Source organism: Dreissena polymorpha, chromosome 1, assembly GCF_020536995.1.
Source record: "Dreissena polymorpha isolate Duluth1 chromosome 1, UMN_Dpol_1.0, whole genome shotgun sequence".
Lineage (NCBI taxonomy): Eukaryota > Metazoa > Mollusca > Bivalvia > Myida > Dreissenidae > Dreissena > Dreissena polymorpha.
The window spans coordinates 157,262,727-157,286,591 of NC_068355.1; the positions used below are offsets into that span (position 1 = coordinate 157,262,727).

Here is a 23,865-nt window from a genome sequence, read left to right on the forward strand (position 1 = left end):
AATAGAGAAACCTGTATTAAAAGTCATTGGTCTTTTTTGATGCAAGAGTCCTTTTTTGTCTCCAGAACACTGCACTTGGCAAACAAACTCTAAACACAACAAAACACTGAGGTCTTAATAATAAAGTCATAGCTTTTTAGAACAGTTGAACAGTTATTGACTCCTTAATCACTTTTGAACATACTACTGCTATTATAATGAGTTAAGTTGTCAGGCTTATAAAAACAATGAGTGAGTGAAGTTGTCGGTTTAGCAGATACAATGTGTGAAGGTGTCAGTTCTAAAAATATAATGAGTGACGGTGTCAGTTCTCTAAATATAATGCGTATAGATGTTAGTTCTTGAAAAAGTATAAGTAAAGTTGTCAGTTTTATAAATATAATGAGTGACATTGTCAGTTTCATGTGTTGATAATACTGTTGTCTGTACACTGCAAAGCAATTTATGATAAATAAAAAACTTCAATTATAATAATAGAACAAAAAATAGATGTGTACTTCAGCTTCAATAATGACAGAAAGGTTGCTATTATTGAAGTATAAATCTCTGTTATTGATGTTTTTGAGTTCTGAACAATTTGTTACCAGTTTGATGCCATAGCGAATGCTTGTTTTCATTCTTTCTTCACTGAGAAAATGTATTAGATTTTTTCACAATTAATGGCCAATTCTATGAACGAACAAAATTGCATAGCTCTCATAATATTTAGTGTTCACTGCCTGAGCAAAATTTTATCCATAAAAAAACAAGTGGTCCTGTCTTGACAGAATTTCAATGGACCTGGGTTTGTTTGCTAGCCAAGCCATCAATACATATTATTCTTTATTTTGTAATCAACCACTAAAATATTTAGAAGTACAAAACATCTTTTTTAAGCTAAGATAAATTGCAGGCTAGTTTTCCTGGTCCAAACCTAAGAGCTTTGAATAGAAATTCAAAGGGATCCTAGTTCATGTAATCTATGGATAAAATTACTAGGAAGAAACCTTAATATAATTACCATGATGAAAGTTTAAAACCAATGGCTTCCCCTCCCAAGCCCTTCCGGATTCAAGATGTGCTAATTTGTTATATGACACCAGTTAAAAATAACTTTGTTGTGTATTTATTTTGAAGGAATATGTGCCAGTGGTAGCACGACCATCAGCTATTCTGAATAGAAAGCAATTCAAATGGGACAATATTTACCATGATTCACTGGTATAGTAGGGTGTTAGATTTAGTACATGCTGTATAATATGTTGCCCTAGTGTACAGTTGTTAAATACTACCCTAGTGTAAATGCTATAGATGTTGGTAAAATCCATAGATGGGGTCATTAGATATTGTTTGCCAATCGAAAAACAAATGTGGACAGACTTGTATGAAACCAAATGAACGCCATATTGTAGACATCTGTGTAACTAGTATATGCTCCAAAAGGGAATTTATACTATTTGATAAATTGTTAAATGATTGAACTATAAATTCTTTGTGATTTTAAAGCTGAATTTGTGAAACATTGTATAATTTATGGGTTGAAGTTCAGATATTAAATAATGAACTAAAATGATGTTATAGCGCTTAAGTATGATGGTTAGCTATAATTACATCCGGAATGACTTGATTCTTTAAACGTTTTAGTTTTAACTTGGTTTCTGAAATTCTGCACCCTTCTGTTCCTTTTTAGCACATTTCTTGACTGCATGTTACGTGGATGTGAAACACTAGCCTTTCTTCTTGTCATCTGCACTTTCACTGTTTATTAATAGCATGTAAATTTTTTAAGCATGTAATAATATAATTATTGAAAAAATAAGAGTAATCATCATTTATTCTTTTTTACATATGATTAAATAAAATGACATCATATAAATATATAATTTTCTAATACTGCTTACCTGAAAACATATTTAATAAAAATTGTTTTTAAGTTGAAATTTTATCTGTTATAAACATTGTTTACATGTGAACTGTTTTCACATATGTTATGGTTTATAAATAATATATATTAACGTTGTAGTGTACATATAATGACATTATATTAATTGTTTTTGTTAAGTCATTTTAACTTGTATATTATTATTCCATAATTGTTTAATTAACATTATTGTAAATGGAAACTAAATTCTGTACTTTTTCCTCACTTGAAGCAAATAATTGCACACAAAGGGTTTATTGTCAACCTCTTGTATCTGCTTAACATGTCTACATGTGAGCCATCTCATTTGATAATGGTCCTTAGGACATATCTCCATCTCATTTGATAATGGTCCTTAGGACATATCTCCATCTCATTTGATAATGGTCCTTAGGACATATCTCCATCTCATTTGATAATGGTCCTTAGGACATATCTCCATCTCATTTGATAATGGTCCTTAGGACATATCTCCATCTCATTTGATAATGGTCCTTAGGACATATCTCCATCTCATTTGATAATGGTCCTTAGGGCATATCTCCATCTCATTTGATATTGGTCCTTAGGACATATCTCCATCTCATTTGATATTGGTCCTTAGGACATATCGGAACAGTCTAGATATGCCTCTGCATCAACATACTCAAAATGAGGAATTCTTATGTCAGCTAATTAGACATTGAGACTTTGTAACATTTAATAACTGATAGGGTAGCTCCTGACCAGACTGCGCTAATGTGCAGGCTTGTCTGGAGCTTCGCTGGCGGCAGATGACACTATACCCTTTTTCTTACAACTGTGGTCATATAAAATAGAATGATCTATATGATATGAAAATGTTTAGCAGATACAAGACTAATCAATAGTTCCACGTAAATCCTCTCTATATAATCCACAACCATATCAAGCTGGTCCCTGTGTCTGTTTAGGGCCTGGGCATGATGACCACAGTGACCCTCCCAGTGTATAACAGGACTCTAGGCACAGTAAGTAGACCATAGTGACCCTCCCAGTGTATAACGGGACTCTAGGCACAGTAAGTAGACCACAGTGAACCTCTCCAGAGTATAACAGGACTCTAGGCACAGTAAGTAAACCATAGTGACCCTCCCAGTGTATAACAGGACTCTAGGCAAAGGAAGTAGACCATAGTGACCCTCCCAATGTATAAGAGGACTCTTGGCACAGTAAGTAAACCATAGTGACCCTCTCAGTGTATAACAGGACACTAGGCACAGTAAGTAGACCTTGTGTATAACAACACTCTAGGCACAGTAAGTAGACCATAGTGACCCTCCCAGTGTATAACAGGGCTCTAGGCACAGTAAGTAGACCATAGTGACCCTCTCCAGTGTATAACAGGACGCTAGGCACAGTAAGTAGACCATAATGACCCTCCTCATGTATAACAACACTCTAGGCACCATAAGTAGGCCATAGTGACCCTCCCAGTGTATAACAGGACTCTAGGCACAGTAAGTAGACCATAAGGACCCTCCTCGTGTATAACAACACTCTAGGCACAGTAAGTAGACCATAGTGACCCTCCAAGTGTATAACAGGACTCTAGGCACAGTAAGTAGATAAAATGACCCTCCTCGTGTAAAACAACACTCTAGGCACAGTAAGTAGACCATAGTGACCCTCCCAGTGTATAACAGGACTCTAGGCACAGTAAGTAGACCATAATGACCCTCCTCGTGTATAACAACACTCTAGGCACAGTAAGTAGACCATATTGACCCTCCCAGTGTATATCAGGACTCTAGGCACAGAAAGTAGACCAAAGTGACCCTCCCAGTGTATAACAGGTCTCTAGGCACAGTTAGTAAACCATAGTAACCCTCCCTGTGTATAACAACACTCTAGGCACAGTAAGTAGACCATAATGACCCTCCTCGTGTATAACAACACTCTAGGCACAGTAAGTATTCCATAAAGACCCTCCCAGTGTATAACAGGACTCAAGGCCCAGTAAGTAGACCATAGTGACCCTCCCTGTGTATAACAGGACTCTAGGCACAGTAAGTAGACCATAATGACCCTCCTCGTGTATAACAACACTCCAGGCACAGTAAGTAGACCATAGTGACCCGCCCAGTCTATAACAGGACTCTAGGCACAGAAAGTAGACCATAATGACCCCCCTCGTGTATAACAAAACTCTAGGCACAGTAAGTAGACCATAATGACCCTCCCTGTGTATAACAGGACTCTAGGTTCAGTAAGTAGACCATAGTGCCCCTCCCAGTGTATAACAGGACTCTAGGCACAGTAAGTAGACCATAATGACCCTCCTCGTGTATAACAACACTCTAGGCACAGTAAGTAGACCATAGTGACCCTTCCTGTGTATAACAGGACTCTAGGCACAGTAAGTAGACCATAATGAACCTCCTCGTGTACAACAACACACTAGGCACAGTAAGTTGACCATAATGACCCTCCTTGTGTATAACAACACTCTAGGCACAGTAAGTAAACCATAGTGACCCTCCCAGTGTATAACAGGACTCTAGGCACAGTAAGTAGACCACAGTGACCCTCCTTGTGTATAACAGGACCATTGTCACTGTAAGTAGACCACAGTAACCCACCCTGTGTATAACAGGACTCTTGTCACTGTAAGTAGACCACAGTGATCCTCCCTGTGTATAACAGGACTCTAGGCACAGTAAGTAGACCACAGTGATCCTCCCGTGTATAACAGGACTCTAGGCACAGTAAGTAGAACACAGTGACCCTCCATGTGTATAACAGGACTCTAGGCACAGTAAGTAGACCACAGTGATCCTCCCTGTGTATAACAGGACTCTTGTCACTGTAAGTAGACCGTAATGACCCTCCCTGTGTATAACAGGACTCTAGGCACAGTAAGTAGACCACAGTTATTCTCCCTGTGTATAACAGGACTCTAGGCACAGTAAGTAGACCACAGTGACTCTCCCTTTGTATAACAGGACTCTAGGCACGGTAAGTAGACCATAATGACCCTCCCTGTGTATAACAGTTCTCTAGGCACAGTAAGTAGACCACAGTGACCCTCCTTGTGTATAACAGGACTCTTGTCACTGTCAGTAGACCACAGTGACCCTCCCTGTGTATAACAGGACTCTTGTCACTGTAAGTAGACCACAGTGATCCTCCCTGTGTATAACAGGACTCTAGGCAGAGTAAGTAGACCACAGTGACCCTGTGTATAACAGGACTCTAGGCACAGTAAGTAGACCACAGTGACTGTCACTGTGTATAACAGGTCTCTAGGCACAGTAAGTAGACCACAGTGATCCTCCCTATGTGTTACAGGACTCTAGTCTATTTAAGTAAACCACAGTGACTCTCCTCGTGTATAACAACACTCTAGGCACAGTAAGTAGAACACAGTGACCCTCCCTGTATATAACAGGACTCTAGGCACAGTAAGTAGACCACAGTGATCCTCCCTGTGTATAACAGGATTCTTGTCACTGTAAGTAGACCATAATGACCCTCCCTGTGTATAACAGGACTCTAGGCACAGTAAGAAGACCACAGTTATTCTCCCTGTGTATAACAGGACTCTAGGCACAGTAAGTAGACCACAGTGACTCTCCCTTTGTATAACAGGACTCTAGGCACGGTAAGTAGACCATAATGACCCTCCCTGTGTATAACAGTTCTCTAGGCACAGTAAGTAGACCACAGTGACCCTCCTTGTGTATAACAGGACTCTTGTCACTGTCAGTAGACCACAGTGACCCTCCCTGTGTATAACAGGACTCTTGTCACTGTAAGTAGACCACAGTGATCCTCCCTGTGTATAGCAGGACTCTAGGCAGAGTAAGTAGACCACAGTGACTCTCCCTGTGTATAACAGGTCTCTAGGCACTGTAAGTAGACCATAATGACCCTCCTCGTGTATAACAGGACTCTTGTCACTGTAAGTAGAACATAATGACCCTTCCTGTGTATAACAGGTCTCTAGGCACAGTAAGTAGACCACAGTGACCCTCCCTGTGTATAACAGAACTCTAGGCACAATAAGTAGACCACAGTGACTCCCTGTGTATAACAGGACTCTAGGCACAGTAAGTAGACCATAGTGACCCTCCCAGTGTATAACAGGACTCTAGGCACAGAAAGTAGACCACAGTGATCCTCCCTATGTATTACAGGACTCTAGTCAATTTAAGTAAACCACAGTGACTCTCCTCGTGTATAACAACACTCTAGGCACAGTAAGTAGAACACAGTGACCATCCCTGTATATAACAGGACTCTAGGCACAGTAAGTAGACCACAGTGATCCTCCCTGTGTATAACAGGACCCTTGTCACTGTAAGTAGACCATAATGACCCTCCCTGTGTATAACAGGACTCTAGGCACAGTAAGAAGACCACAGTTATTCTCCCTGTGTATAACAGGACTCTAGGCACAGTAAGTAGACCACAGTGACTCTCCCTTTGTATAACAGGACTCTAGGCACAGTAAGTAGACCATAATGACCCTCCCTGTGTATAACAGGTCTCTAGGCACAGTAAGTAGACCACAGTGACCCTCCTTGTGTATAACAGGACTCTTGTCACTGTCAGTAGACCACAGTGACCCTCCCTGTGTATAACAGGACTCTTGTCACTGTAAGTAGACCACAGTGATCCTCCCTGTGTATAGCAGGACTCTAGGCAGAGTAAGAAGACCACAGTGACCCTCCCAGTGTATAACAGGACTCTAGGCACAGTAAGTAGACCACAGTGACTCTCCCTGTGTATAACAGGTCTCTAGGCACTGTAAGTAGACCATAATGACCCTCCACGTGTATAACAGGACTCTTGTCACTGTAAGTAGAACATAATGACCCTTCCTGTGTACAACAGGTCTCTAGGCACAGTAAGTAGACCACAGTGACCCTCCCTGTGTATAACAGGACTCTAGGCACAATAAGTAGACCACAGTGACTCCCTGTGTATAACAGGACTCTAGGCACAGTAAGTAGACCATAGTGACTCTCCCTGTGTATAACAGGACTCTAGGCACAGTAAGTAGACCACAGTGACTCTCCCTGTGTATAACAGGACTCTAGGCACAGTAAGTAGACCATAGTGACCCTCCCAGTGTATAACAGGACTCTAGGCACAGTAAGTAGACCACAGTGACTCTCCCTGTGTATAACAGGACTCTAGGCACAGTAAGTAGACCATAGTGACCCTCCCAGTGTATAACAGGACTCTAGGCATAGTAAGTAGACCATAGTGACTCTCCCTGTGTATAACAGGACTCTAGGCACAGTAAGTAGACCATAGTGACCCTCTCAGTGTATAACAGGACTCTAGGCACAGTAAGTAGACCGAAGTGACCCTCCTTGTGTATAACAGGACTCTTGTCACAGTAAGTAGACCATAGTGATCCTCCCTGTGTATAACAGGACTCTAGGCATAGTAAGTAGACCACAGTGAACCTCCTCTTGTATAACAGGTCTCTAGGCACAGTAAATAGACCACAGTGACTCTCCCTGTGTATAACAGGACTCTAGGCACAGTAAGTAGACCATAGTGACCCTCCCAGTGTATAACAGGACTCTAGGCTCAGTAAGTAGACCATAGTGACTCTCCCTGTGTATAACAGGACTCTAGGCACAGTAAGTAGACCATAGTGACCCTCTCAGTGTATAACAGGACTCTAGGCACAGTAAGTAGACCGAAGTGACCCTCCTTGTGTATAACAGGACTCTTGTCACTGTAAGTAGACCATAGTGACCCTCCCTGTGTATAACAGGACTCTTGTCACTGTAAGTAGACCACAGTGATCCTCCCTGTGTATAACAGGACTCTAGGCATAGTAAGTAGACCACAGTGAACCTCCTCTTGTATAACAGGTCTCTAGGCACAGTAAATAGACCACAGTGACTCTCCCTGTGTATAACAGGACTCTAGGCACAGTAAGTAGACCATAGTGACCCTCCCAGTGTATAACAGGACTCTAGGCACAGTAAGTAGACCGAAGTGACCCTCCTTGTGTATAACAGGACTCTTGTCACTGTAAGTAGACCATAGTGACCCTCCCTGTGTATAACAGGTCTCTAGGCACAGTAAGTAGACCACAGTGACTCTCCCTGTGTATAACAGGACTCTAGGCACAGTAAGTAGACCACAGTGACCCTCCCTGTGTATAACAGGTCTCTAGGCACTGTAAGTAGACCACAGTGACCCTCCTCATGTATAACATGACTCTAGGCACAGTAAGTAGACCACAGTGACCCTCCCAGTGTATTATAGGACTCTAGGCACAGTAAGTAGACCATAGTGACCCTCCCAGTGTATAACAGGACTCTAGGCTTAGTAAGTAGACCATAGTGACCCTCCAAGTGTATAACAGGACTCTAGGCACAGTAAGTAGACAAAAATGACCCTCCTCGTGTATAACAACACTCTAGGCACAGTAAGTAGATCATAGTGACCCTCCTTGTGTATAACAGGACTCTAGGCACAGTAAGTAGACCATAGTGACCCTCCCAGTGTATAAAAGGACTCTAGGCACAGTTAGTAGACCATAGTGACCCTCCCTGTGTATAACAGGACTCTAGGCACAGTAAGAAGACCATAATGACCCTTGTGTATAACAACACTCTAGGCACAGTAAGTAGACCATAGTGACCCTCCCAGTCTATAACAGGACTCTAGGCACAGTAAGTAGACCATAATGACCCTCCTCGTGTATAACAACACTCTAGGCACAGTAAGTAAACCATAATGACCCTCCCTGTGTATAACAGGACTCTAGGCACAGTAAGTAGACCATATTGAAGTGACCCTCCCAGTGTATAACAGGACTCTAGGCACAGTAAGTTGACCATTATGACCCTCCTTGTGTATAACAACACTCTAGGCACAGTAAGTAGACCACAGTGACCCTCCTTGTGTATAACAGGACTCTTGTCACTGTAAGTAGACCACAGTGACCCGTCCTGTGTATAACAGGACTCTTGTCACAATAAGTAGACCACAGTGATCCTCCCTGTGTATAACAGGACTCAAGGCACAGTAAGTAGACCACAGTGGCCCTCCTTGTGTATAACAGGACTCAAGGCACAGTAAGTAGACCACAGTGACCCTCCCAGTGTATAACAGGTCTCTAGGCACAGTAAGTAGACCACAGCGACCCTCCTTGTGTATAACAGGACTCTAGGCACAGTAAGTAGACCACAGTGACCCTCCTTGTGTATAACAGGTCTCTAGGCATAGTAAGTAAACCACAGTGACTCTATCTGTGTATAACAGGTCTCTAGGCACAGTAAGTAGACCACAGTGACCCTCCATGTGTATAACAGGTCTCAAGGCACTGTAAGTAGACCACAGTGATCCTCCCTGTGTATAACAGGACTCAATGCACAGTTAGTGGACCACAGTGACTCTTCCTGTCTATAACAGGACTCTAGGCACAGTAAGTAAACTACAGTGACCCTCCCAGTGTATAACAGGACTCTAGGCACAGTAAGTAAACCACAGTGACTCTCCCTGTGTATAACAGGACTCTAGGGACAGTAAGTAGACCACAGTGACCCTCCTTGTGTATAACAGGACTCTAGGCACAGTAAGTAGACCACAGTGACCCTCCTTGTGTATAACAGGACTCTAGGCACAGTAAGTAGACCACAGTGACTCTCCTTGCGTATAACAGGACTCTGAGCACAGTAAGGAGACCACAGTGATCCTCCCAGTGTTTAACAGGACTCTAGGCATAGTAAGTAGGCCACAGTGACTCGCCCTGTGTATAACAGGTCTCTAGGCACAGTAAGTTAACCACAGTGACTCTATCTGTGTATAACAGGTCTCTAGGCACAGTAAGTAGACCACAGTGACCCTCCTTGTGTATAACAGGTCTCAAGGCACGGTAAGTAGACCACAGTGATCCTCCCTGTGTATAACAGGACTCAAGGCACAGTAAGTAGACCACAGTGACTCCCTGTGTATAACAGGACTCTAGGCACAGTAAGTAGACCACAGTGACCCTCCCAGTGTATAACAGGACTCTAGGCACAGTAAGTAAACCACAGTGACTCTCCCTGTGTATAACAGGACTCTAGGCACAGTAAGTAGACCACAGTGACCCTCCTTGTGTATAACAGGACTCTAGGCACAGTAAGTAGACCACAGTGACCCTCCTTGTGTATAACAGGACTCTAGGCACAGTAAGTTGACCACAGTGATCCTCCCTGTGTATAACAGGACTCTAGGCATAGTAAGTAGACCACAGTGACTCGCCCTATGTATAACAGGTCTCAAGGCACTGTAAGTAGACCACAGTGATCCTCCCAGTGTATCACAGGACTCAAGGCACAGTAAGTAGACCACAGTGATCCTCCCAGTGTATAACAGGACTCTAGGCACAGTAAGTAGACCACAGTGATCCTCCCAGTGTATAACAGGACTCTAGGCATAGTAAGTAGACCACAGTGACTTGCCCTGTGTATCACAGGACTCAAGGCACAGTAAGTAGACCATAATGACCTTTCCTGTGTATAACAGGACTCTATGCACAGTTAGTAGCATCCCTAAATCAAAGTTCTCAAATTTAGCCACAATCTGTGAACATTTGGCTTAAGCATTTGCGTAAAGTATTATCCCCAGAGCTACTGGCTAGGCTAGCTACACACAGGCTATTCAGGGACGAAACTGTCCACTTTTATGGAATTTTTTGTTGAAAGGAAGTGTTTTTTTAACAAAAATGAAGTCTTTGTGTGGAAAATGTTGTCCCTGATAAGTGCATGTGGACTGCACAGGCTAATCTGCGTAAAGCCCCATTTTCTCAGAGCATAGCTAAATTTTCTTTATCTTTATAAGTTCTATCTTAAAGTCTCTATAACGCTCAAAATCAACGAAAGTTTCGTTAAGTATTTCGTCAAATAAAAATAACACCTAAACAATCAGTGTTCCTTATAGCAATAGCCACAATTTCAACGCTAGATGAGGTATGATTACATAGATTTTTGTAGATACAAAATGCTCGTTTTTATTTATTTGTGACAACAATAAATTCCATGTTAATTTCCTGCGAATATATCTATTGATACGACACACGAACACTAAAATGGTACCATGTTAAAACCATAATAAAAACGAGCATTTTGTATCCACAAACATCTATTTTAGAAAAACCACATCTGGCGTTGAAATTTCGACAATGGCCATAAGGAACAATGATTTTTAACTGTTTAGCTTTATTTTATGAAATATTGTACGAAATTTTCGTTGATTATGAGTAGTAATGTTACTTTAAATAATTTTTGTAAGCTGGCGTTGGTGCTGTGGATCTGGTGTTCAATTAGTCAACAGGTGATCCAAGGTTTGATTCTCCTTGTAAGGAGCGTTCTCAAGATCTCTTTAAGCTGCCAGGTACTCTTCTACCCAGTAAACAGACTTGAGAGTCTCTCAGTAAGTGTAAGGCTTTCCACAGGGTGAGCTCAAATAATAAGCTTTTAAATCTCCATTTATGTCATCTATTAAAAGCATGATTCTTTATCAGTTCTTAAAATGAAAAATATTTTTTATTTTGTCAATCTCCACATTACAAAAAAAAGTTGAATAGACTGAAGTTGCCTATTGTTTCATTGACTATCTGATCACATGACGTCTATCTGCAGGCCAATCAGACTATACTTGGTGTGATGGGAGTTGATGTGACCACTGCAGCCATGTTGAAACTTGCGCCTCATCGGAAGGTATGATCTACATTTGTACACTTCACACATACTGTTTTGAACATAGTTACCTTATTTCAGAATGAAGCCTTTTCTTGTTTATAAATTGTTATAATAATTATTACATCTTTCTGTTGTGGAAAAGAGATATCTTGGAGATATTAATTTCTAGTATATAATGCAATACTACTACAAGTGGAAACATAATAAATAGAGATGCAGCAAATCCAAATGTATTCTTCAGACCTGAATTGAAATAACATTCCAAATATTTGTATAATCATATGAGAACTTCCAAGAATTCCAAAGAACTATCAACAGATAAATGTACTGTTTTTTTGTGTTGTTATTTTTGCTGTGTCTAGGTTTGAATCTGATCCGACAATTTTAGTTGCTTAACTGCAAATCTTAAAATTGATCCAATTTTATTGAAATGATGGGGCTTCCATTGAATCTCTTATGAAAATAATTTTTTGTTTCAGTTTGGACCAAACGGATTCGCTTTTTCTATAAATTCCAATGGCTTCATTGTGTTCCATCCCAAACTGGAGGTGAAGGTTAGTACACTTACCTGGCTATGATTGTTTGTCATTTATATTGCCATTAAAATGTTGTTTTCAAGGGCAATCTGGGAGTGTTATCACAAAAGGAACCTGTATAATTATAGGCATGGGAGTGTTATCTGAATAGGCACCTGTATAATTAAAGGCATAGGAGTGGTATCTGAATAGGCACCTGTTTAATTATAGGAATGGGAGTGTTATCAGAATAGGCACATGTATAATTGTATAAATGGGAGTGTTAACTGAATAGACACCTGTATAATTATAGGCATGGGAGTGTTATCTTAATAGGCACCTGTTTAATTATAGGCATGGGAGTGTTATCTGAATAGACACCTGTATAATTATAGGCATGGGAATGTTATCTGAATAGACACCTGTATAATTATAGGCATGGGAGTATTATCAGAATAGGCACCTGTATAATTATAGGCATGGGAGTGTTATCTGAATAAACACCTGTATAATTATAGGCATGGGAGTGTTATCAGAATAGACACCTGTATAATTATAGGCATGGGAGTGTTATCTGAATAGACACCTGTATAATTATAGGCATGGGAGTGTTATCTGAATAGGCACCTGTATAATTATAGGCATGGGAGTGTTATCAGAATAGGCACCTGTATACTTATAGGCATGGGGGTTTTATCTGAATAGATACCTGTATAATTATAGGCATGGGAGTGTTATCTGAATAGACACCTGTATAATTATAGGCATGGGAGTGTTATCAGAATAGGCACCTGTATAATTATAGGCATGGGAGTGTTATCTGAATAGACACCTGTACAATTATAGGCATGGGAGTGTTATCAGAGTAGGCACCTTTATCATTATAGGCATGGGAGTGTTATCTGAATAGGCACCTGTATAATTATAGGCAGAATGGTAGACACTGAGCAGTTTCATTAAGACTCTGGGAGTGTTATCTGAATAGGCACCTGTATAATTATGGGCAGTATGGTAGACACAGAGCAGTTTCATTAAGACTCTGGGAGTGTTATCTGAATAGGCAACTGTAGAATTATGGGCAGTATGGTAGACACAGAGCAGTATGGTAGACACAGCGCAGTTTCATTAAGACTCTGGGAGTGTTATCTGAATAGGCACCTGTAGAATTATGGGCAGTATGGTAGACACAGAGCAGTTTCATTAAGACTCTGGGAGTGTTATCTGAATAGGCATCTGTATAATTATGGGCAGTATGGTAGACACAGAGCAGTTATATTAAGACTCTGGGAGTGTTATCTGAATAGGCACCTGTATAATTATAGGCAGTATGGTAGACACAGAGCAGTTTTATTAAGACTCTGGGATTGTTATCTGAAAGGGCACCTGTATAATTATAGGCAGTATGGTAGACACTGAGCAGTTTCATTAAGACTCTGGGAGTGTTATCTGAATAGGCACCTGTATAATTATAGGCAGTAGGGTAGACACAGAGCAGTTTTATTAAGACTCTGAGAGTGTTATCTGAATAGGCACCTGTATAATTATAGGCAGTATGGTAGACACTGAGCAGTTTCATTAAGACTCTGGGAGTGTTATCTCAATAGGCGCCTGTATAATTATAGGCAGTATGGTAGACACAGTGCAGTTTCATTAAGACTCTGTGAGTGTTATCTGAATAGGCACCTGTATAATAATGGGCAGTATGGTAGACACTGAGCAGTTTCATTAAGACTCTGGGAGTGTTATCTGAATAGGCGCCTGTATAATTATAGGCAGTATGGTAGACACAGAGCAGTTTCATTAAGACTCTGGGAGTTTAATTATAGGCAGTATGATAGACACAGAACAGTTTCATTAAGACTCTGAGAGTGTTATCTGAATAGGCAACTGTATAAGTATAGGCAGTATGGTAGACACAGAGCAGTTTGATTAAGACTCTGGGAGTGTTATCTGAATAGGCACCTGTATAATTATAGGCAGTATGGTAGACACAGAGTAGTTTCATTAAGACTCTGGGAGTGTTATCTGAATAGGCACCTGTATAATTATAGGCAGTATGGTAGACACAGAGCAGTTTCATTAAGACTCTGGGAGTGTTATCTGAATAGGCACCTGTATAATTATAGGCAGTATGGTAGACACAGAGCAGTTTCATTAAGACTCTGGGAGTGTTATCTGAATAGGCACCTGTATAATATAGGCAGTATGGTAGACACAGAGCAGTTTCATTTAGACTCTGGGAGTGTTATCTGAATAGGCACCTGTATAATTATAGGCAGTATGGTAGACACAGAGCAGTTTTATTAAGACTCTGGGAATGTTATCTGAATAGGCGCCTGTATATTTATGGGCAGTATGGTAGACACAGAGCAGTTTCATTAAGACTCTGGGAGTTTAATTATGGGCAGTATGGTAGACACAGAGCACTTTCATTAAGACTCTGGGAGTGTTATCTCAATAGGCACCTGTATAATTATAGGCAGTATGGTGACACAGAGCAGTTTCATTAAGACTCTGGGAGTGTTATCTGAATAGGCGCCTGTAGAATTATGGGCAGTATGGTAGACACAGAGCAGTTTCATTGAGACCCTGGGAGTGTTATCTGAATAGGCACCTGTAGAATTATGGGCAGTATGGTAAACACAGAGCAGTTTCATTAAGACTCTGGGAGTGTTATCTGAATAGGCGCCTGTATAATTATGGGCAGTTTGGTAGACACAGAGCAGTTTCATTAAGACTCTGGGAGTGCTATCTGAATGGGCACCTGTAGAATTATGGGCAGTATGGTAGACACAGAGCAGTTTCATTAAGACTCTGGGAGTGTTATCTGAATAGGCGCCTGTATAATTATGGGCAGTATGGTAGACACAGAGCAGTTTCATTAAGACTCTGGGAGTTTAATTATGGGCAGTATGGTAGACACAGAGCAGTTTTATTAAGACTCTGGGAGTGTTATCTGAATAGGCGCCTGTATAATTATGGGCAGTATGGTAGACACAGATCAGTTTCATTAAGACTCTGGGAGTGCTATCTGAATAGGCACCTGTAGAATTATGGGCAGTATGGTAGACACAGAGCAGTTTCATTGAGACTCTGGGAGTGTTATCTGAATAGGCGCCTGTATTATTATGGGCAGTATGGTAAAAAAAGAGCAGTTTCATTAAGACTCTGGGAGTGTTATCTGAATAGGCACCTGTATAATTATGGGCAGTATGGTAGACACAGAGCAGTTTGATTAAGACTCTGGGAGTGTTATCTGAATAGGCACCTATATAATTATGGGCAGTATGGTAGACACAGAGCAGTTTCATTAAGACTCTGTGAGTGTTATCTGAATAGGCACCTGTTTATTTATGGGCAGTATGGTAGACACAGAGCAGTTTCATTAAGACTCTGGGATTGTTATCTGAATAGGCACCTGTATAATTATGGGCAGTATGGTAGACACAGAGCAGTTTCATTAAGACTCTGGGAGTGTTATCTGAATGGGCACCTGTAGAATTATGGGCAGTATGGTAGACACAGAGCAGTTTCATTAAGACTCTGGGATTGTTATCTGAATAGGCACCTGTATAATTATGGGCAGTATGTTAGACACAGAGCAGTTTCATTAAGACTCTGGGAGTGTTATCTGAATATGCACCTGTAGAATTATGGGCAGTATGGTAGACACAGAGCAGTTTCATTAAGACTCCGGGAGTGTTATCTGAATAGGCGCCTGTATAATTATGGGCAGTATGGTAGACACAGAGCAGTTTCATTAAGACCCTGGGAGTGTTATCTGAATAGGCACCTGTAGAATTATGGGCAGTATGGTAGACACAGAGCAGTTTAATTAAGACTCTGGGAGTGTTATCTGAATAGGCGCCTGTATTATTATGGGCAATATGGTAGATACAGAGCAGTTTCATTAAGACTCTGGGAGTGTTATCTGAATAGGCACCTGTATAATTATGGGCAGCATGGTAGACACGGAGCAGTTTCATTAAGACTCTGGGAATGTTATCTGAATAGGCACCTATATAATTATGGGCAGTATGGTAGACACATAGCAGTTTCATAAAGACTCTGGGAGTGTTATCTGAATAGGCACCTGTATATTTATGGGCAGTATGGTAGACACAGAGCAGTTTCATTAAGACTCTGGGAGTGTTATCTCAATAGGCACCTGTATAATTATAGGCAGTATGGTGACACAGAGCAGTTTCATTAAGACTCTGGGAGTGTTATCTGAATAGGCGCCTGTATAATTATGGGCATTATGGTAGACACAGAGCAGTTTCATTAAGACCCTGGGAGTGTTATCTGAATAGGCACCTGTAGAATTATGGGCAGTATGGTAGACACAGAGCAGTTTCATTAAGACTCTGGGAATGTTATCTGAATAGGCACCTATATAATTATGGGCAGTATGGTAGACACATAGCAGTTTCATTAAGACTCTGGGAGTGTTATCTGAATAGGCACCTGTATATTTATGGGCAGTATGGTAGACACAGAGCAGTTTCATTAAGACTCTGGGATTGTTATCTGAATAGGCACCTGTAGAATTATGGGCTGTATGGTAGACACAGAGCAGTTTCATTAAGACTCTGGGAGTGTTATCTGAATAGGCACCTGTATAATTATAGGCAGTATGGTGACACAGAGCAGTTTCATTAAGACTCTGGGAGTGTTATCTGAATAGGCGCCTGTATAATTATGGGCATTATGGTAGACACAGAGCAGTTTCATTAAGACCCTGGGAGTGTTATCTGAATAGGCACCTGTAGAATTATGGGCAGTATGGTAGACACAGAGCAGTTTCATTAAGACTCTGGGAATGTTATCTGAATAGGCACCTATATAATTATGGGCAGTATGGTAGACACATAGCAGTTTCATTAAGACTCTGGGAGTGTTATCTGAATAGGCACCTGTATATTTATGGGCAGTATGGTAGACACAGAGCAGTTTCATTAAGACTCTGGGATTGTTATCTGAATAGGCACCTGTAGAATTATGGGCTGTATGGTAGACACAGAGCAGTTTCATTAAGACTCTGGGAGTGTTATCTGAATAGGCACCTGTAGAATTATGGGCAGTATGGTAGACACAGAGCAGTTTCAATAAGACTCTGGGAGTGTTATCTGAATATGCACCTGTAGAATTATGGGCAGTATGGTAGACACAGAGCAGTTTCATTAAGACTCCGGGAGTGTTATCTGAATAGGCACCTGTATAATTATAGGCAGAATGTTAGACACAGAGCAGTTTCATTAAGACTCTTGGAGTGTTATCTGAATAGGCACCTGTAGAATTATGGACAGTATGGTAGACACAGAGCAGTTTCAATAAGACTCTGGGAGTGTTATCTGAATATGCACCTGTAGAATTATGGGCAGTATGGTAGACACAGAGAAGTTTCATTAAGACTCCGGGAGTGTTATCTGAATAGGCACCTGTATATTTATAGGCAGAATGTTAGACACAGAGCAGTTTCATTAAGACTCTTGGAGTGTTATCTGAATAGGCACCTGTAGAATTATGGACAGTATGGTAGACACAGAGCAGTTTCATTAAGATGTAGTGAGTTGGTTTGATAATTGAGTCCGTCTCTGGGAAAACCCGTACTTTAACCATGTGCGTTAAGTATTGTATGCAGTCTGTACAGGCTGATAAGGGACAATAATTTTTGCTGTTATGGAAATTGAAGTATAAAAGAAGTCTCATCTATATGAAAATCCTGGGGAAAGTATCTTTCCTGGTAAACCTCAGGAGAATGTAGATGATACTTAAGGCATATGCAGTTAGCCAGATTTTCCCAGAGATTGGCTCAAGTAAATATGAATCGCATTTTGACTCCGTTTATGAAGGCTCACTTTGCAACTGGTTTCAATTTTTGACCATATTTTTCTTATTTATTTATTTTTTAAGTCATTGATGGTAACATTGTTGTTTACTTTATGTTGGTTTTTATCATCATTTTATGTAATTTTTTGTAGTTTTGTTTGTAAGTTAATGTAATTAGTCAATTCACCTTGTTCTGGGAAAGGAATGTGTCATCCCAAAAAAGCCTGTGCAGTCTGCACTGGCTTATCAGAGACAACATATTAGGCTTCAACTGGATTTTTGTCAAGGAGATTTTTCCTTTAAACAAAAACTTTCATAAAAGCTGAAAGTGTCTTCATTGAATTGCCTGTGAGACTAATAAGAGACGACACTTTACGCACATGCATTTAGTTAAAGAAACTTCAGTGAACAGTTTATATAGTATTGTAACATATTTATGTCACGCTATAAATCAAAGACAGTTCATTTTCTTGGATATATTTCTACATATATTGGTGAATGAATATAAATTATTGCATTGGGGCATATTTTAAGGTTCAAATGTTTCAAATGCATCTTTCAATAGATGAAAATAACTCTCATCAGCATGAAATTCACAATTTTGATGCCATTGTCGCTTTGTCACTTTTCATTTGGATACTTTCGGATCAACCTTGACATTTTTTGCTGAAATTGTAAACATTACTTTCTTTTTCTGAAATCTATTATTTGTGATTAACAATTTACGTCTGGTGGATTAAAAGACTGATTTCAAAGTGAATCAGGTAATTTCAAATAATATTTACTTTGAATTTGTATTTATAGTACAATTTTTTTACAAAACAAGCAAGAATAATTTAAAATACCGGGAAATGTTATTCTGAATGTGAAAACACTTGAGCACATGATATGTTACTAAAAACAGAAATAATGTCATATGACCGTGATATCTCGGGAGATTCTCATTAAAAAAATGTCTGAAGCATCGCTGTTTTTCTTTACATGTTAGAGCAGAAAGGATAAATTTCAAATGTTTTATATAGTATTGTGTGAAAGAATATATCAATTCAATGTGAAAAATGTCAATCTTTCCAATCAAGTGATTGATTTGGGCCAATGACTGCATTTAAAAGCTGCTTTGAACAGATTTTTGTTAACTGTCAACTTCGGAATTTCTGGTTGACTTACCTAATGGGGTTGGTCCATAACTTTAAAGTCGCGCCAGTCAAAATTCATAAAAAGCGACATTTAAAGTTATGATAGCCAGAACTAACATGCATTAAGCCCAGTTCTTTGCAGAACACTGCTCAGTGTACGAGTTCTTATTTCAGACTGACTTCCACGACCCGCCAGACGTTGACTTCCTGGAGGTTGAGATTGAAAGTGAGGAGAAGGAATTGGTGAGAAGCATTTTGTGTTATTCTTCTGTCTCTCGTGATCTTTCCTCCTGTAATGTTTAAGAAACCTGAAATGGATGATTATATTAAGAAAAAGAGGGAATTTGTTTACATTTGTGTAAGATCACTACTAAAAATCAGCTACAAGCATTGAAGCGTGCATAACAATACATGTGTGCCTTTCATTAGTTGGGCCATTTAATTGGCATCATCAGCAATTGGCTGACCTGATTGATGTGGCTGACTTCCTACATTTGAACTGATTAGGCAGCCACAATACACCTTGGTTTTAAGCCTTTGCATGCTGGGATATTTGTTGTCTGCAAAAATGTTGTCTGCTGAATTTCTAAAATTAGCATTTTGTTTGATTTTTTTTTTTCAAAAAATAGTATCAGAATAGCAAACAGTTTGGATCCTGATGAGATGCCACTTTTGTGGCGTCTCATCTGGATCCAAACTGTTTGCAAAGGCCTTCAAAATTCGGTTCCAGCACTGAAAGAGTTTAACACCTTTGAGTTCTCTGTAATGTGAAATATGTTCAAGCCTTTTGAGTTGTTATGTCCTTAAAGAGTATTTAGGCTAAAAGGAAAGATATAAACTCAATAAAACAAAGTTATTTTTCTAAACAAGTCTGACCACCATATCACTGGGTTCATAAAATATCATTCTACAAGCTGTCATTAGAATTTGAAAATAGAAAATGCAATTTTAAAAGTGTTCAAAGAATCAAAGTGGAAAGACATGGCTTAGTGCATGTACGTAAAGTGTTATCCCAGATAAGCCTGTGTAGTTTGCACAGGCTAATCAGCGATAACACTCTTTTCATAAATATGATTTTTGTTTAGAAGAGAGGCTAATATACATGCAAAGAATAGATTAAAGGTGTCACGAAAGTAGACCATTGAGCAGTTTTTTACATTTGATGGGTTTTATTATTGTCTCTGCTGCATGGATTTCAGTTGAGGAAGCGAATGATTGACATGGAAACTGGCACTGTCTCCATGGATTCCTACGCTGTCTCAGATGACAAAGTAAGTCTTAGTTTGCAATAGTGACCAAATTGTGTATTTTATTGATGACTTACAAGTTTATATTATTTTATTATCAATACACCTTATAATAAAAAAATATTCTGTTTTGCCTGTGTAGAAATTTTGCCAGCAATATTTTATTAAATGACTGTTGTTGTCAGTTATGTATCATATTTTGATAAATTTCAATCATTTTTTTTTCCATATTGGCATACATTTTGTATGTGTATCTTTTTGCTAAAAAGACTAGAAATGGTTGCTCTCTCTCCTGGAGTGTGCCTGAATGCATACTATGGAAAATACTGTTAAGGTGTTCTGAGAAAACTGGGCATAATGCATGTTTGAAAATGTCATTCCAGATTAGCCTGTACAGTCTGCACAGGCTAATCTGGGACAACACTTTCCGCCTTAATTGGATTTTTGGATTTTTGCTAAGAAGAGACTTAATTTAAACGAAAAATGTCATAAAAGCGGAAAGTGTCGTCACTGATTAGCCTGTGCGGACGTTACATGCTAATCTAGGACGACATTTTAAGGAGATGCATTAAGCCCAGTTTTTCCAGAACAAGGCTAAATTGATTGCCTGTTGTACTGCAGAGACATGTGGACTCTGAGAGAGATGATGGACAGAGGATCTACTCCTTCAGGCCCATAGAGGAGACCACATTCAGGTTTGAAATACAGCCGCTGGACATATATATATGTAGTGAGGCTGTGGCTTTAAGTCTGTGTTTGATTAAGCACATATACATCAAAAGCTTATGGCTTAAGAAGACACTCGCATCCATTTCTGGGTAGAACCAGTGCTTGATGTCTATGCAGAAGATCTATTGAAAGCTGCCAGAGTAAGGATTGAACCTGCGATGTGCCATATCCCACTAAACCATTGGAACTTATCTACCAACAAGAGATGTGCCATATCCCACTAAACCATTGGAACTTATCTACCAACAAGAGATGTGCCATATCCCACTAAACCATTGGAACTTATCTACCAACAAGAGATGTGCCATATCCCACTAAACCATTGGAACTTATCTACCAACAAGAGATGTGCCATATCCCACTAAACCATTGGAACTTATCTACCAACAAGAGAACATTTTATTTATTTTATTTTATTATTTTACATAGTAAAACAATATGCTAACTTTTTTTTTCAAACTAAGTTGGTCATATTGTATAATATTTATTTCAGTGTATTTTACACATACGATCTGTACCTCAGTATATTTTCTGTTTCAGCCTGGGTGTCAGTCTGCCCAAGTATCACCAGCACCATCTGACTGTCAATCTCACAGAAAATGTGGCCAGTTTTATAAAAAAAAGTAAGTAACATCATCTTCTTTGTAGCTCAGAAGCAAAGTGAAAATGGCTATGTGCAAACAGCATAAAACCAGAACAGCCTGTGAGTAACTGGCAGTCTGTTCAGGTTTTATGCTGAGAGCTGCTCATCAGTATGGGTTTGAAAGAAGTCTTTTAAACATATATCTAGGAAAACAAGTATGTAATTAAATTTAACTTTACAAAATCATAAAAATACGTATCTAAGTGATAAAGGGTTGAATACTTTGTCTTTTTGTCTCCATATAAGCTGCCTCAAGCAATAATGGATATTATTAGTTACGCTCTCGTATGGTATGAAATTACTGAGGGTGTATATTCCATACACCATCATTTACTAACTGTGTAAGGATTATATTTCAACCGACTACTCGATTACTCGGGGTGTATGGAAAATACACTATGGGCACGTGATAGCTCTAAGCCAATCAGATTAGGTCATTTTTGTAGGAGGCGATATATAAGGACATCTCTGATCAGAGCTGCTTTAGGTATGGCTCTGCATCTTCTCTGATGAGGTGTCATAGTAGTTGATGATAGGACCTCCAAACCTTTGCTTGATTTTTCTTTGGACAGCACAGCTCCTGACCAGGCTGTCAGAATGTGCAGGCTTGTCTTGAGATACGCCGTCTGCATGTGGCATTATTCCCATTTCACATGATGTGGATCATGTGTTATTCTGAAACAGTTTGTCTCCATATTTCAGTGTTTCAAAACAATTCACCAATGTCCCCAATATAGTTTCTTTATGTCTCTGAATGTTTTAAAGACATTCAAAACTGCAGATCATTTTACATCATTTCAGTATTTTGTTCAATCAATGGAGAGTGTGTTTTTACATCTTTCATGTCAGTAATTATCTCCTACAGATGCTGACCTTGTGAACATGTCTGACGTGGCGCTCCTGATTGCTAAATGGGATTACTACGAGAACTACATTGGAAGTGAAAACCGCACTGGCACCATCTTAGATCTGCTTAATGAGATGGAGGACCACTCATTCGACAAATGTAAGTAACCAGTCCAGAATCTGGTAGGAAAGTTTTTTTTATTATTTGTGCATTGCAATTTTTACAAATATAATCTACACACTTCTGGCAGGATGTTAGATCATAAGTAGGTATTCCATATTCCAGTTTGAATACACTGCAGAGCTGTTATTTTGCTGTTTGTAGGTTCCATGGATTGTGATCGTAATATTACCGTCTTGTTTGTCAAGTCTTATATGTATGAATTATCATATTTATGATTAATAATATTTTTGGGACCTCAAAACAGGTGTTTTATGTGCTAAAAGTATAGTTGCTGTATATGTTATATCTATGTGTGAAGAATTGTTAAATATAAAATATATAATTCTATCTAAATACTTTAAAATCTGTATAATTAAGTTACCTGCAACACGCATCAAAATTATATTGTTCAGATGAATTTTACAAAGTCAGTGCTCAAATATTTTATTTCAATCCTTATTCATTATAAAAGGCATGTACAAATTAGGCTGCATGTACAGCGTCAGGTGATCCCTCTGGAAAGTGTGGGCGAATTGATCGCTGAATAAACCTTTGTAAGGCAGACAAGTTTGAGAATATTTACTTTTGGTTTGATATTTTGTACTGCATTTTAAAATAATAATATTGCAATATGATTTGGCATTAACTTTTTCTCTACATTAAAAACGAATGCCAAATGAAAGCAAATACATTTAGAGGACATTGTAAAGGGTAGCATGCCATGGAAGCCAGTGACATTAAACTATGAATCTCTGATTTTTGGCAAGTCAGGTTATTATTTGTTGCATTACATAAGCTTGAATGTTATGTACAATTTAGGCATGAAAATCCAAACATTGATTAAAATAGAGAAGTTGGATTTGAGAGAGACAATGGAAGTGCATTAAAAAGGGGTTCTTCACGTATTGGTGATATATTTAGACATAGCAAAATTATGAATTTTGATGTAACAGATCTTCAGCAAAATGGCTATGCTTCATATGAACAAAAGACAAAAAAGTTCATGTATCCGAAAAATATATTTGATATATTTGCCTCATATGTTACCATGGTAGTGCTCTCATTACAGGGAACCCAGAACTGATAAGCCATCTACTGTATGACCTCAATGTGACTGCCTACATCCATGACTACTGGAAAGTGTCCAAAAACCCATCGTAAGTCTGAATACTGC

General features: G+C 39.3%; 1 protein-coding gene across 4 annotated transcripts in view; it reads left to right on the forward strand.

The window, feature by feature from the left end:
* Nucleotides 1-23,865, forward strand: part of LOC127857599 (voltage-dependent calcium channel subunit alpha-2/delta-2-like) — a 126,890-nt gene that overhangs the window by 72,701 nt on the left and 30,324 nt on the right. For 3 of the 4 annotated variants that reach the window (XM_052394080.1, XM_052394086.1, XM_052394101.1), the window contains 9 exons: nucleotides 2,833-2,889; nucleotides 11,521-11,598; nucleotides 12,060-12,134; nucleotides 19,238-19,306; nucleotides 20,263-20,334; nucleotides 20,932-21,005; nucleotides 21,580-21,662; nucleotides 22,548-22,688; nucleotides 23,761-23,848. In XM_052394080.1, coding sequence (XP_052250040.1) covers nucleotides 2,833-2,889; nucleotides 11,521-11,598; nucleotides 12,060-12,134; nucleotides 19,238-19,306; nucleotides 20,263-20,334; nucleotides 20,932-21,005; nucleotides 21,580-21,662; nucleotides 22,548-22,688; nucleotides 23,761-23,848 — 737 coding nt within the window. Of the gene's footprint in view, nucleotides 1-1,116; nucleotides 1,201-2,832; nucleotides 2,890-11,520; nucleotides 11,599-12,059; nucleotides 12,135-19,237; nucleotides 19,307-20,262; nucleotides 20,335-20,931; nucleotides 21,006-21,579; nucleotides 21,663-22,547; nucleotides 22,689-23,760; nucleotides 23,849-23,865 lie in introns of all 4 variants that reach the window. The other variant, XM_052394094.1, reaches the window with a different exon arrangement.